The 15481-nt window shown below is 47.9% G+C and overlaps 1 protein-coding gene across 6 annotated transcripts in view; it reads right to left on the bottom strand.

Annotated features, from left to right (window-relative positions):
* DIS3L2 (DIS3 like 3'-5' exoribonuclease 2) overlaps window positions 1-15481 on the bottom strand; it is a 259999-nt gene that overhangs the window by 33449 nt on the left and 211069 nt on the right. For all 6 annotated transcript variants that reach the window (XM_060193785.1, XM_060193786.1, XM_060193788.1 and 3 more), the window contains one exon: window positions 12176-12288. In XM_060193785.1, the coding sequence (XP_060049768.1) occupies window positions 12176-12288 (113 nt within the window). The remainder of the gene's footprint in view (window positions 1-12175; window positions 12289-15481) is intronic.

The following is a 15481-nucleotide window of genomic DNA, read 5'->3' as shown; positions in this document are numbered from 1 at the left end:
GGTCACAGGCCTGAGCTCCCAGAGTACCCCAAGCATGAAAGACTTGCTTTCCCACAAGTCTCAAGAGTCTGAGGAAGTGAGACAAATGGGTAACAGAAGGCAAAACAAACAAACAAACCAACAACAAAAACACATCCTAGAAGGTCAGTGGAAGAGTCTATGGTCTTTAAAAAAATTTTTTTTTAATTTATTATTTATTCCCTCTTGTTGCTCTTGTTGTTTTATTATTGTAGTTATGAATGATGTCGTTGTTGTGGATAGGACAGAGAGAAATGGAGAGAGGAGGGGAAGACAGAGAGGGGGAGAGAAAGATAGACACCTGCAGACCTGCTTCACCGCTTGTGAAGCGACTCCCCTGCAGGTGGGGAGCCGGGGGCTTGAACTGGGATCCTTATGCCGGTCCTGTGCTTAATCCTCTGCGCTACCGCCCGAGATTTGATCCCCACCACCACCTCAGGTGGCAGAGCAGTGTTCTCTCAATAATAACACACATTTTAGTAATGGAAAATCATGATATTTTACCATATACTGAAACCAGAGCTTTAAACTCAAGAATACCTTGTGCTTTAGGACACAGCTACTTCAGCTGAGTTCTTCTATACCTAAGAGTATATGGCCTTATGCTTTGGTTTTCATGCACTGAGTTGATTCATGTGTGTGGTGTGAGATAGGGTTCTGTTTTTTTTTTTTTTTTGCCTCCAGGGTTACTATTGGGGCTCGGTGCCTGCACCATGAATCCACTGCTCCTGGAGGCTAATTTTTTCCCTTTTGTTGCCCTTGTTTTTTTTTAATCATTGTTGTGGTTATATTATTACTGTTATTGATGTCATTGTTGTTGTATAGGACAGAGAGAAATCAAGAGAGGAGAGGAAGACAGAGAGGGGGAGAGAAAGATAGACACCAGTGGTGGTACCCCCTGGTTAAGTACACATGTTACAATGCACAAGGACCCAGGTTCAAGCCCCCAGTCCCCACCTGCAGGGGGAAAGCTTTGTGAGTGGCGAAGCCGTGTTGCAGGTGTCTCTCTGTCTCTCTCCCTATCACCCCCTTCCCTCTCACTTTCTGGCTGTTACTATCCAATAAATAAAGATAATTTAAAAAAAAAAAAGAAAGAAAGACTCCTACAGGCTTGCTTCACCATTTGTGAAGTGACCCCTCACCCCTGCAGGTGGGAAACCAGGAGCTTGAACTGGGATTCTTACATTGGTGTTTGCACTTCGTGCCGTGTGCGCTTAACCTGCTGTGCTACCGCCTGCCTCCCAGGGTTCTGGTTTTATACTTTGGCGTGTGGACATAATTCAGTTTCCCCAACACCACCTATTAAAGAAACCATCCTTTCTTCATGGTACATTCTTGGCACACGTGTGTATGGCTGACCATACACAGTATCATAAACTTATGTCACAACAATTAAAGAAAAAAGAGAAACTGCCCATATACACGTGGGGCATTTGATCTGTTTGTTCTTCTCCATTGGTCTGTGTTTACACCACTACCTGGGTCCTTCACACTGTAATGTGTGCACTCAACCAGGTATGCCACCAGCTGGCCCCCGATTTTTTTCATGAATATGAAAATGTGAACTGAAAGTTAGCCTTTGCCTGCAAGGTCAAGTGTGTCACATGACAAAACATAGTCAGCTACAAGAGGACACTGTCAAAAGGGAGAGCTGGGTGCCGTCTTGCTTCATGATGGAATGATAAAGATTCCTCATCTGTTCAAGCTAAGGCTCTATGTACCCACCCCGTCTCAGTGGGAACCTTAGTTCTCAACAAGTCTATGGCACACCTGGTTACATGCACTTGGGAATGTACCAAATGTACCAAGGGTCTCAGGTATGTGGGGTACAGATGAGTGGGCCAAGGTTTCTACTCCATGTCCTTGTGGGGGCGAGGGGGGAAAGGAAAGACCAAAACAGAGGAGGGGAAGAAGGGTAGACACCAAACTACTCCTCTCCCATTCACCATGCACCCTTGGTGCTGTCCATGGTGCTCCAAAGTGGTTCTGGGGCTCAGACGCAGGGCCTCGGGTATAACAAGGCATGTACTCTCCCTGCTGAGCTAGCCCCAGTCCTGGCCTCATTCTCTGTCAGCCACACGGTGGTCTTCCATTTAAGTCAAAGGGGGCCACATCAGTCCCCTCCACACCCTCCAGATGAGAGTGCCTCTCCAGGCCTCTCTCTGACTTCCCCTGCAAGGGTCAGTCAGTGACTCCAAACCCCAGGCTTCTCCCTGAGTGTTCCAGGCCTTCTCTAGCCTCTTGCTGGAAGGCCCCCCTCCCCCACAATCCCCTCTGCAAACAAACACCTTTGTCTGCCTCCAAGTGAACTATTCACACCTGGACATGCCGTTCAAAGCCCAGCTGCCTTGTGAAGACTTCTGGGCCTCTCAGGAGGGCATGAGCTGACAATGGCTCAGGCCCATGCAACTTCTCTAGATCCTGGCACAGAGAGCCCAGGATGATTCCACTGTCTGCCACTGGTCTGTTCCGGTGACCTACTTGAGCAGGCTTGGTGTCCTGTGTGTCTCAGGGAGATGGCACTGGGCACACAGCCATCCTTAGTCACTACCCACTGAACAGGCCTCTGGCAGAGAAGGGGGCACTGGAAGGAGACTGAGTGGAGGCCAGGACCCAAGCTGGCTTACGCCAGAGCTTAAAAGCTGGTTGCAGGAGTCGGGTGGTAGCACAGCAGGTTAAGTGCATACGGTGCAAAGCACAATAACTGGCGTAAGGATCCCAGTTCGAGCCCCCAGCTCCCCACCTGCAGGTGAGTCACTTCACAAGTGCTGAAGCAGGTCTGCAGGTGTCTATCTTTCTCTCCCCCTCTCTGTCTTCCCCTCCTCTCTCCATTTCTCCCTGTCCTATCTAACAACAATAACACCAATAATAACTACGACAATAAAACAAGGGCAATAAAAGGGAATACAAAAAAAAGCTGGTCACAGGAGTGGGGGCAGGGGTTGGTGAGGAGAGGTCACTGGCTTTCGAAGCATTCTGGACCAGGGCTTGGGGCTGCTGAGAGAAATGGAGCGTTCTGGTAAATACGTGGCTGCCCAAGGCCGCTGGGTGGGGGCAGTGACCACACCGTAAAAGCTTAGATTAACCCGGAGAGAAGAAACAGCTGCTCAAGCTACAGTGGGCGGAGGCCCCAGGTCAGCTGTGGGTGAGCCAGGACAGCCCTGTGACCATCGGAAAGGGCCACAGGAGGGGAGAAGAGGTCATGTGGGTGGGGAGGGGCAGGGGGCTTTGACAGCCACCTCCGTGGGGGTCCACCAGTGCAGGCAGGGCTGTGAGGGTCACTCTATACCATGTGCCCAGGCCACTGCAGACCCCACACACCCTATGCACCCACCGGCTGCAGAGCCTGGAAACCTCTCTCTGCAGACTTCGAGGTTTTCCCCACTCACACACTCAGGCTTAAAGACATCATCCTCCATCTGCCAGCCAAGCTCTCTGTTTGCAGAGTTTTCTTTTTCATCTCAACACTTCCATGAATTCTGACCTCGACCGAGGCTTGGAATCACGGTTGGCCACTAGCAAAACACCACCACGCTCGACAAGAGCCGGGGTCAGAGAGGAACATCTCAGAACTCCTTGGCCTCCGATCGGGGCGGGCTTCCAACTCCAATCTTTGATCTTGATTATAAAGCAGGACCCAGAAGGAGCCTTGGGATTTATGGGAGAGCTCTCACTTGAGTTGTTTTACACCTAAAATAACACCAGTGCTGGGGCCAATAAGGCCGAGGATTTAGGCTCAGGTTTCAACTGTTTAGGTTCCCTTTTGCTTTGAAGACTCGGTGCACTTGTTTTTTAAAAGGCACTTATTACCGCGTCAAGTTAGAGTGTGTTTCCCTACAGAGAGGGCAGAGGGGAGCACTCAGCTGTAGGCATGTTGCCTCTTATGAGAAGCACAGGGCTAAATTCTCTAGACATTTGTCCCCTATCCTAACAGGTGCCCATCTTTTGTATTTTATTTTTCCCAGAACACTGCTCACCTCTGGCTTAAGGTGGTACAGGGGACTGAACGTGGGATCTCGGAACTGCAGGCATGAGAGTGTGTTTGCATTACAGTCTCCCCTGGCTACCTGTCTTTTGTCATAAAGAAAGAGTGGTGTTTCACAGGATTTAAGTAGGAAACTCTTAAATTTATCATTCCTCCTGGGTCTACCCTCTTGCTAAGTAAAGTAAGCAAAGACTTACTACTGTGGATGAGATCCCAAAGAAGAAGAACCCCACAGGGATAGCAAGGAGAACCTGGACCCCAGGTCTGGGTCACTGCAGGCTGTTCTGGTCTGGAAGCTAATTCCCTGAGTCAAGCAAGCTTACTGCTGACTTAACATCAGTTAAGTTACTTAACATCAGTGACTCAGATGAAATCAGGGGCGGGTTCCCTGTAGAGGTGCAATCGGCAAGGCCCCCCCCCCCCACCTTGATCTGATGAACAGGGAGAGATGGTTTGGCCAAAAGAAAACAGAGAACCTGGGGGTGGGGTGGCATGTGTGTGTGTGCGGGGGGGCAGCCTTTCCAGCTCTGCAGAAGCTGTTTGTGGGCAGAGTAAGTGGAAACAGAAACAGCAGCCTTGCTCCTGGCCACAGTCCTTTAAGAAACAAAGACTCGGAGGAGGGCAGGTCAGAGCAGCGGTTTGAGGGAAGCAGGAGGCGCAGGGGGTTGCTGTCCAGGGAGTGGGCCTGGTCCTGCACCCCTGCCAGACTGGGCAGAGCAGGTGGCAGGAGCCCAATGCCTCTCCCAGGCTAGAAGACCAGCCTCTGTCCACTTCCAGAACCTCAGAGCTGAGTCCCAACGAAAATTCTAGAACAGTGACAATCCTGAGACCATAGTAAAGACAACAGGAAAGGAAACAGGCTTAGTGACTTAATCCAGGTTTTATTTTTCATTTTCTGGCACTGCAATGCAGTTCCTAGTTATGAAGGGGGCAGATGGCTGAAGTTCCTTCACTTTTAGGATTGATCTGGCTATTACAATCACGAGAGAGAGAGAGAGAGAGAGAGAGAGAGAGAGAGAGACGGAGAGAGAGAGTTTCATATGAGAGGGAAAGAGAAGCCAGAGTGCCACTCTGACACATGCAATAGTGGGGATCAAACTGGGAGCCTCAGGCCTTCAGGTCCTGAGCTCCACTTGCTGAGATGCTCCCCAGAAGCAGGACTGAGTCTTCAGTGTGCAAATCTGAAGCACTTTTCTCAACTCCTCTAACAGGAGAGAGCTTTTGCATGGATTCACTTTGGTCTTTAGAAATGAAGAGATGGCTACTTTTTTTTTTCTCCTTCCAACACACTGGGGGTTTTGGAGGTCTGTCTCCTTCCCCTAAGAGGTTCAGTCAACTGCACTTCAGGGAGGCATGGATGGGATGTCTTGAACCCAAGGCCACATGAAGTGGATCAGTTACCAGAGTTGTGTTTGCAGGTGGAGTGGTCTAGGTGAGATCTTAATGAGGCTCCGTTGTCTGAGCAGATTGGGTATTCTTACTAAGAGACCAAGTGCTGTAGAAGTCACTCCCATGAAAAGCCCTGAAAACTACTTACATCTATCACTTATATACATACCACCAAACTCTTAGACTCTCAAAAGTAAGGTGGTTTTGAGAGGGGTGGGGCGAGAGATGTTCCCATGCATGGCCTGGTGTTTGAACTTAGACCCTACAAGGTGGTGAGAATGCTCCCTGGACTCCTTTAATGGCACACTAAATCCTCACAGTCTAATCACACACGCTTCCCCCACAAAAAAAGGCCTAACTCCTAAGACCACTATGCCAGGGTGTGTATTTTACCATCTGGATCTGGGGGGCCAGGGGAGGTACAGACCAGACTTTTAAGCCTGAGACCTCAAGATTCCAGTCAGTTAATCTGTGGTGTCACCATCTTCTAGAGATGAGCAGTGCTCTGGTGTTTCTCTTGTTAAAATAAATTAGGGACAGGGAAAATATCATAATGATTCTGTGAAAGACTCTCATGCTCAGGGTTCTAAGATCTCAGGTTCAATCCCCAGCACCACCATAAACCAGAACTAAGCAGTGCTTTTTGGTTTCTCTCTGTACCTTTCTCTTAGTATCTCTTTCATTAAAATAAAAATACATGGGTGGGGGGCTAAATAGCATAATAGTTATGCAAATAGACTCTCATGCCTGAGGCTTTGAAGTCCCAGGTTCAATCCCCCACACCACAATAGCCAGAGGTAAGCAGTGGTATAGTAAAAAAAAAAAAAAAAAAAAAAAAAAAAGTAACAATAATAAAAATAAAACTACATAAAAATAAAAAAAACTCTCTCTTTTTATTTAGATAGTGAGGCAAAGAGACAGCGAGAGAAAGAGAACCCTAAAACTTCCCTCAGTACAGTGGGGGCTGGGTTCAAACCTGAATTGTCCACATGGCAAAACAATGTATTACCCAAGGGAATTGTTTTGCCAGTGTGAATCAATCTTTTTAAAATTTATTTATTTTTAACACCACCTGAGTTATTACTGGGACTTGGTGTTGGCAGTACAAATCCACTGCTGCTATAAGCTACAGCCATTTTTCCTTTCTTTTCTTTCTTTCCTCCTTTCTTTCTTTCTCTCTCTCTCTCTCTCTCTCTCTCTATTTCTTTCTTTTATTTATTTGATAGGACAGATAGAAATTGAAAGGGAAGGGGAGGTAGAGAGGGAGAGAGGTGGGGGAGAGAGAGAGAAAAACCTGCAGGCCTGTTTTACAGCTCATGAAGCTTCCTCCTTCCAGGTGGAGAGCAGGGACTTGAACCTGGGTCCTTGTGCATGGTAATGTGTGTGCTTAACTGGATTTACCACCACCTGGCCATCACCAAATCAGTCCTTTTTTTTTAAAATTTATTTTTATTGTTGTTATTGATGCCATTGTTGTTGGATAGGACAGAGAAATGGAGAGAGGAGGGGAAGACAGAGAGGGGGAGAGAAAGACAGACACCTGCAGACCTGCTTCACCGCCTGTGAAGCGACTGCCCTGCAGGTGGGGAGCCGGGGGCTCGAACCGGGATCTTTACGCCAGTCCTTGCACTTCACGCTATATGTGCTTAACCCGCTGTGCTACCGCCTAACTCCCAAATCAGTGCTTTTTAAAAATGTTGAACAAGTCTTCTAAGAATCTGTTCGCAGATGGATGCCTCCCAACCCCCAGCACTGTGCTCCGGAAATGCCAGCCATGCAGACAAGGGGCTGTGGGGGTTGGCAACACAGCCCAGGGAGGGAAGGCATCAGGGAGAGCTCCTGAACTGCTGGGCTGAGGCAGCCATGGGTCATGTGCTTCATCCACTTAGGGCCACCTAGATCTGTCCCCCCTTTACATACAGGCGTCAGAGATATTGTGAGGCATAGAGCTCACACGGCCATTCCAGAACACTGAGCTGCGGTTTGAACAGGCCCCAGGGCCTATGCAGGGATATGGCTGTTCTGTCATGAGCCCCGTCACTGGTCACTGGTAGAGAATGTCCCCTACTCGGATAAAGACATGGCCAGCCCTTCCAGCCATGCAGTCCTGGAGGGGGCTGATTGCAGCTGTGCATTTCTGAGTCCCAAGCCCTGTGTACCCCATCTCCCTCTGCCTTGGTGTTCTTGCTCTGGGACATCAGAAGATGCCCCACACAGAGCTTATGGCGGGAGGATCTGAGTCCAGTCCTCCAGTGACTGACTAAGCTCTGGGCCTCACTCAAATATTCTAGGATGTGGTGAGACAGAGAATATGGTCAAGGGCCAGGGGGGAGGGAGGTAGGACTCCCCTGGGACCACACATAGTTGTGCTGGCTCTCTTTGGAGCAGAGACAGAAGGTGATACATAGGGCCACTTCCACTATGGAACTGAAGACTGCCAACAGCTGGGTGGAGCCATGGTAGATGGAGGAGCTAAGGCTGGGTCCACGGCAGTGGGACTGCCAGCCCCTAAAGGACACAGTGGCAGTCAAGGCCAAGGAGGGCCCCTTCTTTCATTTGCCTCTTTCAAAACAAATTCTATTCATCCATTTATCTATGAAGCACCAGGGAAGGAGCTAAGGAGCCTCTGTGTGTGCAAACAACTTCCACAGCCCACTTCCATCATCCTATATACCTAGAAGGAAAGAGAAGGAGAGACAAGGACAAGACACCAAAGCACTGCTCCACCATCCATGGGGTCCCGTGGTGCTGTCCATGGTGCTTCCATACAGTGCTGGGGATCAAATGCAGGACCTCAAGCTCAGCGAACCATGGAGCTGTTTCCTTACTCCTTAAAAACACTTTTTAAAAAAAATAAACTTTACATCAAGCAGTTTTAGGTTCACAGAAAAACTGGGTAGAAGATAAAGAGATTTCTCCTCCAACACTCCTCACTTGACACGTGCACAGTAGTCCCACCAGCAGCGTGAGTCTGCTGTCACTGTCATTAACACACAGAGCACAGGGCTCATCCATTCGTGTCTCATGGTTCCCGGGTGCGTGTGTGTGTGTGTGTGTGTGTGTGTGTGTGTGTGTGTGTGTGTGTGTGTGTGTGCCCGCGCGCGGTGCAATCCGTGCATCTGGCAAATGTCTGATGACCTGCAGCACCATACAGGGTGGTTTCAGTGCTGCAAATCTTCTGTGATCCTACCTACTCATCCTCTCTCCCTGATAATCTCTAGTAAATGCTGACTCCCCCCACCCCTTTTGTCTCTGTAGTTGGCCCTTTCTAGAAGGTCATATATCTGGAATCAGACAGCATATAGCTTTTTAACAGAGGCTCCTTTTACTTCGTGACATGCACTATAGTTTCTGTTACTTCATTTCATGGAAATGAAAGTTTAGTTTATTTCTTGTTAGTGCCAACTAACATTCCATTGTTTAGATGTATCATGCTTTATCCATTTACTTACTGAAGGACATCTAGGTTGGCTCCAAGTTTTAGCAAATATGAAGAAAGTTGCTATAAAAGCTCATGAGCAGATTATCATGTGAATGTATGTCTTCAACTTCTGAGGGGTAAACGCCAAGGAATGTGACTGCTGGCTCATATGGCTAAGAACACATTTTGACTTAGAGAAACAACTGACATGTCTTCCACCTGGCCTTTGCACTGTTGTGTAGTCTCATGAGAGTTCCTGTTGCTACACAACCTCACCAGCATTTGTTGATGTCAGTGCTGTGGGTTTCGGCAAGACCAGCCCATGTCTACTGGTATCTCACTGTTGTTTTAGATGTAAACTTTTCTAGTGACTTCTCAGTGAAGTGCCTGTTAACATCTCTGGCCTTTCTGCATTGGGGTTTTCACTATGTTCCCTGTTTTATTACTGAAGTTTAAGAGCTCTTTGTAGATTTTGGATAACAGTCTTTGATTAGATATGTCTTTTGCAAATCATTCTCCCCAGTCTGTGGATGGTCTGTCTTTTCTTTCTCCTGAAAATGTCTTTTTCCCAGCAGAAAATTCTGACTCTAATGAAGTCCAGCTTGCCAGTTTCCTTTCACTGAAGTTCACTGGGATTGCATCAAAAAGGTGTTCATCAAACCAAGGCCATCCAGATTTTCTTCGACATTATCTTCCAGGTTTTTCAAGTTCTGTGCTTTACAAAACACTTAGGTGGAGGGTCCATTTTGAGGAGATTTCTCTTGCTCTTCCTTTGAGAAGTTAGGGATTGGGATGGGCAGTTTGGAAATCTGAGAGAAACTCTCAGTAATTCTTGGTAAGTAGCAGAAATGACTTCTGCTCTAGGACTGCCAACACCTTTGTGAATCTCATGCAGGTGCGCTGGTAGAACTAGAGTCCAGGGATTCTAGCACATACCCTGCTTGGCGTTGGCATGAAGCCTGCTGTTCTAAGTGGTCAGCATCATGTGTGTGAGGTTGGGGAGTGCTGGCTCTGCACAAGACTTGGTTGGGGAAATGAATGATGAGTCTGTTGTGTGGCAACATTTCTTTTCAGTCAAGCTTCTGTGCTTTTATTGCTAGCAGATGGCAGGGCACTCAAAGGCCAAGTGACACTGTGGCTTATTGAACCTGGCAGAGGACAGTCTGGAAGTCCTACAGAAGAACTTGGGCTTCCAAAGGTCTCAGGGGGAGCTTGCCAAGGGCAGGGCAGGATCTGACTAGCCCATTCTCAAATGGCAGTGTGATGATGTCAGAGGCATGACAAGAATGAATGGCCATGAGTATGGCACAGCATGGCTCCACACAGACTTGCTGTTGCAGGCTGGCTCTGCTGAGCTCTGCCTCAGGATGACCATCTGAAGGCGATCACCTTTCATTGTTTCCTTAGGACACTGGAAACAGCTATGAGTGGTCATGTGGCAGGGCCTAGAGCCTGAGGTCTTGGCATTACTTTTGCTTGGTTCCTCTTTCTCCTGTGCTTTGTTTTTAAAAATGTGGTGCAGTCTGGCACCCTGTATTATAATAATATATAATAATGTGGAGTGGCCTTTCCAGCTTGATTTTTAAATCTTTACCTTTTTTTTTTTCTTTTTTTTTTTGAGAGCAAGTGAGGAGAGGAGAGATGATAGCATAGCACCACTAGACTCATTATAGCATGTGAAGTACTGGGGACCCACACTGGGACCTCATGCCTACAAGTCTTACACTCCATCAATGAGCCTCCTCCCCCCAGCTGTAATAAATCTTTCTGGAGGTGTCAGGTGTCAGTCAACCCAGAGCTTCCCACTCCGCTGAAGAGCAGCCTCTTAGGCCTGGTCCCTCCATTATACAAGGGCTGTCACCAAAGCATGCAGTTATAAGAGCAGGCACTTATCCAGGGAAGACTTTTATTTCATCATATTAATTTTTCTTGTTTTTGTTTTTTATTTTTATACCAGAGAACTACACAGCTCTGGCTTATGGTGGTGCTGGGGACTGAACCTAGAACCTGGGACCTTTGGCGCCTCAGGTATGAAAGGCTTTTTGCATAACCTTTATACTATCTCCTCAGCCCGAGAACCTTTATTTTACTTTTATTTTTTAATATTTTTAAATATTTATTTATTCCCTTTTGTTGCCATTGTTGTTTCATTGTTGTAGTTACTATTATTGTTATTGATGGCATCGTTGTTGGATAGGACAGAGATAAATGGAGAGAGGAGGGGAAGACAGAGAGGGAGAGAGAAAGATAGACACCTGCAGACCTGCTTCACCACCTGTGAAACGACCCCCCTGCAGGTGGGGAGCTGAAGACTTGAACTGGGATCCTTACACTGGTCCCTGTGCTTTGCAACATGTGCACTTAACCCACTGCACTACTGCCTGACTCCTGAGAGCCTTTATTTTAAAGACCTTCTTAAATGTGAGAAAAGATCTTCAAATTGCAGTTGCTCATGACTTTTTTCTTTTAAAAGAAACAGAAATACACATGGCCCAAAGTCACATGAAGAAATATTCCACTTCACTTATCATTAGAGAAGTGCAAATTAAAATTGCACTGAAATTCCATCTCAAACCTAAGAATGGCCTACATAAACAAAACAGGAAATGACAGGTGTTGGCGAGGTTGTGGAGAAAAAGAAACTCTTGCTTCATTGCTGGTAGAAATGCAAACTGGCACAGCCCCTGTAGAAGACTGTATGGACAGTCCTTAAACAGATAAGAATGGAATCACCTTACGATCCACTGATACCACTCTTAGGCATTTATCCAAAGGACACTCAAGCACTGATTCGAAGGGACATATGCAGCCCTGTGTTCATAGCTGCATTACTCACAATGGCCAAAGAGTGGAAGCAGCCTAAATGCCCATCAACAGGTGACTGGCTACAGAAGTTATGGGATATATACCCCATGGAATATTACCCTGCAATCAAAAAAGATGATGTTGCATCCTTTGAGACAGAAATGGATGGAACTAGAGGTGTTTATGTTTAGCAAAATAAGTAGAGATGAAAGACAACTAGCAGACAGTTTCACTCATATGTGGAATCTACAGAACTGACACACATGAACTTGGAAAAAGGCGACCAGAAGCAAACACCGTTTCTAAAACTTGTGAGAACTCTAGTGGCTTTCTTTGGGAGGTGGGAGGGTGGGGGACACAGAACTTTCATGGTGGTGTGGTGTGGAACTATATAACCCGGAATCTTGCAACTTTGTAAGCCACTATTCACTACACATTTTAAAAACTGTGAAAAAAAGAGAGAAGCAGAGGAAATAATAAGTACAAAGAAAGAGAGGAAGGAAGGAAGAAAGAGGAAGACAAAACAGATGCGTTTTTCAATCCACCAGCTGCCTTACCTTCTGGACCAGGTAGACGCTGGTGGCTCGTGCCGCCGCCACTCGATCCAGCTCAGAGCCCTCAGGGACAAAGTAGCTCACATCGGCAATGTGGACTCCCACTTCGAAGGTGCCTGTGAAGGAGGAGAAGAGGCATCAGCCTGGCCTGAGAGGCCAGGACGGCTCTCCCTGTAGTCCTGGCCCAGAGGGTGAGTGGCCTCCCCATCCCCAAGCACTGGCTGCCATCCCACCCCTGTGGGCTCACCACTGTCCCCGTGCCCGGCCCACTGTCCCTCAGCTCCTGTCAGCAGCAAGTGAGGAGGTGGTGGCTCTGGATACACAGTGCTTTACATGCCTCAGCTGACTGGAAGAAGGGGGGCTCATTTTTGGCAGGGGAACAAATGCCTACAGGTCACCAGGCACAGGGTTTCCCCAAATCCTGCGAGTGCCATCTCATCCTGCCCTTCTGGCCCCTTCTGGCCATGCTTGGGAGCCCCAGAGTTGAGCCCTGCCTGCTCTCTACCAGCCTTCCACACTGTCACAGGGACCCTTCTTGTCTGTGAGGCTGTTAAGGCCATTCCTAGCCCATTGTGCATGTCCCTGACCCACATGGGCAAGTCATGTACTCTACCCTCTAGCTGTCTCCCAGGTTACAAGACAAAGGTTGAGTTTGAAGGGGACAGAAGTACTTGGAAGGTGCAGGCCTGAGGCTAAGAGAAATGTCTGCTGGATGGCCTTCTGCTATGGCCCTTCCCTGTCCCCAGCGCTGGGGTAGGTATGGTGACATATGTGACCCAGTGGAGGCTTTACTTGGGAGTTTGCCTCCTGGCCTGGTATGGACCTCAGTAAAGAGGCTGTTTGTCCTGGGACCCTGGGCAGCGAGGACCACAGCAGGCCTGCAGAAGACTTGGGAACTTAAAGGTTAGGCTGCGCAGTGTCCCCTGTACTGCATTGGCACTCACACCCAACACCTCCTCTGCTTCTGGACTCACCGGGAGTATTTGGACTGACTGACAGGCCCAAACAGATGCAGAAGAGTTTACCAACACTCCTATTCTCACCCCTCTGCCTAACAGGACCAGCAGCCCCGGCCGAGCTAAGCTTGTGTTTTCTCCTTCCATTTGAGCCCAAGCAATGCTGAGTGATTGGTGGCACCAGGGATTGAACCTGGGACTCTCAGATACAGGTTTTGTGCATCACCGTTCTATCACCTCAGTCTTGAGCTATGAACATTTCATTTGTGAGCTTTAAAAAAGATTTATTTCAATGACAATGATAGAGAGCCAGAGCGTAGCTCAGGTATGTGGTGCTAGGGACGGAATTGGGGGCCCATGCATTCAAGTCTTGCACCCTCCCTGCTGAGCCACCTCTATGGCTGCATGTTCTGTAGCTACTAACTACTTCCTCATTCCTTCCACACTGGGGAGCGACTCTTCCCTCGGGTTTTAAAATGGGTAGTTAAGACAAGGGCTCTAAAAACCTAGAAGCAACCCAGGTGTCCAACAACAGGTGAGTGGCTGAGTAAGTTGTGGTCTATATACATAATGGAATACTACTCAGGCATTAAAAATGGTGATTTTTACCTTCTTCACCCCATCTTGGATGGAGCTTGAAGAAATCATGTTAAGTGAGATAATTCAGAAATAGGATGAATATGGGATGATCTCAAAGACAGAAGTTGAAAAACAAGATCAGAAGGGAAAACACTAAGCAGAACTTGGACTGGAGTTGGTGTGTTGCACCAAAGTAAAAGACTCTGGGGTGGGGGTGGGGGGGTTTAGGGCCTGGAACATGATGGCAGAGGAGGACCTAGTGGGGGTTGTATTGTTATGTGGAAAAGTGGGAAATGTTATGCATGTACAAACAATTGTATTTTACTGTCAACTGTAAACCATTAATCCCCCAGTAAAGAAATAAAAAAAAAAAGCATTCTAACAACAAATGTTGGAGAGGTGGCATGGGTAAAGGAACCCTCCCACACTGCTAGTAGGAATGTAAATTGGTCTAGCCACTGTGGAGAGCAGTTTGGAGAGTTCTTGAAGACTAAAAATGGACCTACCCTAAGGTAGGTCCTGGGGATATATACTAAGGAAACAAACACACCCATCTGAAGAGACAGATATCTGTATACTTATGTTTATAGTAGTTCAATGTGCAGTAGCCCAAACCTGGAAGTAGCCCAAGTGTTCAGCAACAGATGAATGGCTGAGAAAGTTATGTTATATATACACAATATGGAATACTACTCAGCGGTTAAGAATGATGAAGGCACCTTCTTCACTTCATCTTAGATGGAGCTTGAAGAAATCATGTTAAGTGAGATCAGCCGGAAAAAGAAAGATGAATATGGGATGACACCACTCATGGGCAGTATTGAAGAAACAAGGGCAGAAAGAGAAACGCAAATTAAAGCTTGGACTGGGTATGGTATATTGCATCAAAGCAGAGGAAGGAGGGCAGGTAGTGGGTTGAAGACAGGGGGGGGTTTGGGGGTCCTGGTTCATGATGGTGGAAAGGACCTAAGTTGGGAGTAGGAGTGTTTTGCAGACATCTATCATGGTGAGATGAGAAATTGTACCCAAGTGCCAGCAACATGTAAATCACCCCTCAATAAAATGATGGTCAAATATAAGGGCTCAGAGGAGGCAGGGGACAGAAGCCCTACCTATGCCCCACTTTTCACCCACCTCATGTGCAGAGCCCTCCTAGGGGACACCCACTGTGTCTTCTCATACAGAACTGTAACACTAAGACGTCGGGGAAGCCCAGCGCAATCTGAGAGCCCCAGCAGTGCTGGGATCACACGACGGACCTCATTCCCACAGAGGACAGGCCGTCTGTATGCAGGGGAGCCAGCAAGGCCCAGAGTTCATTCCCAGAGCCCTGCGGCTACACAGCTGGGTCACCGGGGCAGTGGGTCCTGCCCGGAGAATGGAGGGACTCAAGCCCAGAAAGCAGAGCAGGGCCAAGGGCCTCCACAGGCAGCTCATCTCCCTCCTGGACTCTGGTGCTACAAGGAGCTCAAACCAGCACAAGCCAGGCTTCCCGTAGCAGGGCCACTGAGTCAATATTGACAAAAAGGAGAGAGCGAGGCCCAGACATCGCGCCTGCTGGAGCTGCTCACTGAGAACGCGGTCTGTGCTGGTCCCGCACATGAACTTTCGGTCCTTAGTCAAAATTGACAAACTGACAAAGGGTTCATTACAAGAGATCTAACACACAGGAGGCCAAGGCAAACACATTCAAGGGGCTTGGGTTTCACTCAGGGTTCCCAGAGGAGTCTCTGACACCGGCAGGGAGATGAGCTCTCTTTTTCCCTCCTCCACC

The sequence above is a fragment of the Erinaceus europaeus genome, chromosome 7 (genome assembly GCF_950295315.1).
Source record: "Erinaceus europaeus chromosome 7, mEriEur2.1, whole genome shotgun sequence".
In the NCBI taxonomy this organism is placed as follows: Eukaryota; Metazoa; Chordata; class Mammalia; order Eulipotyphla; family Erinaceidae; genus Erinaceus; species Erinaceus europaeus.
This window is presented reverse-complemented; position numbering and strand designations above follow the sequence as displayed.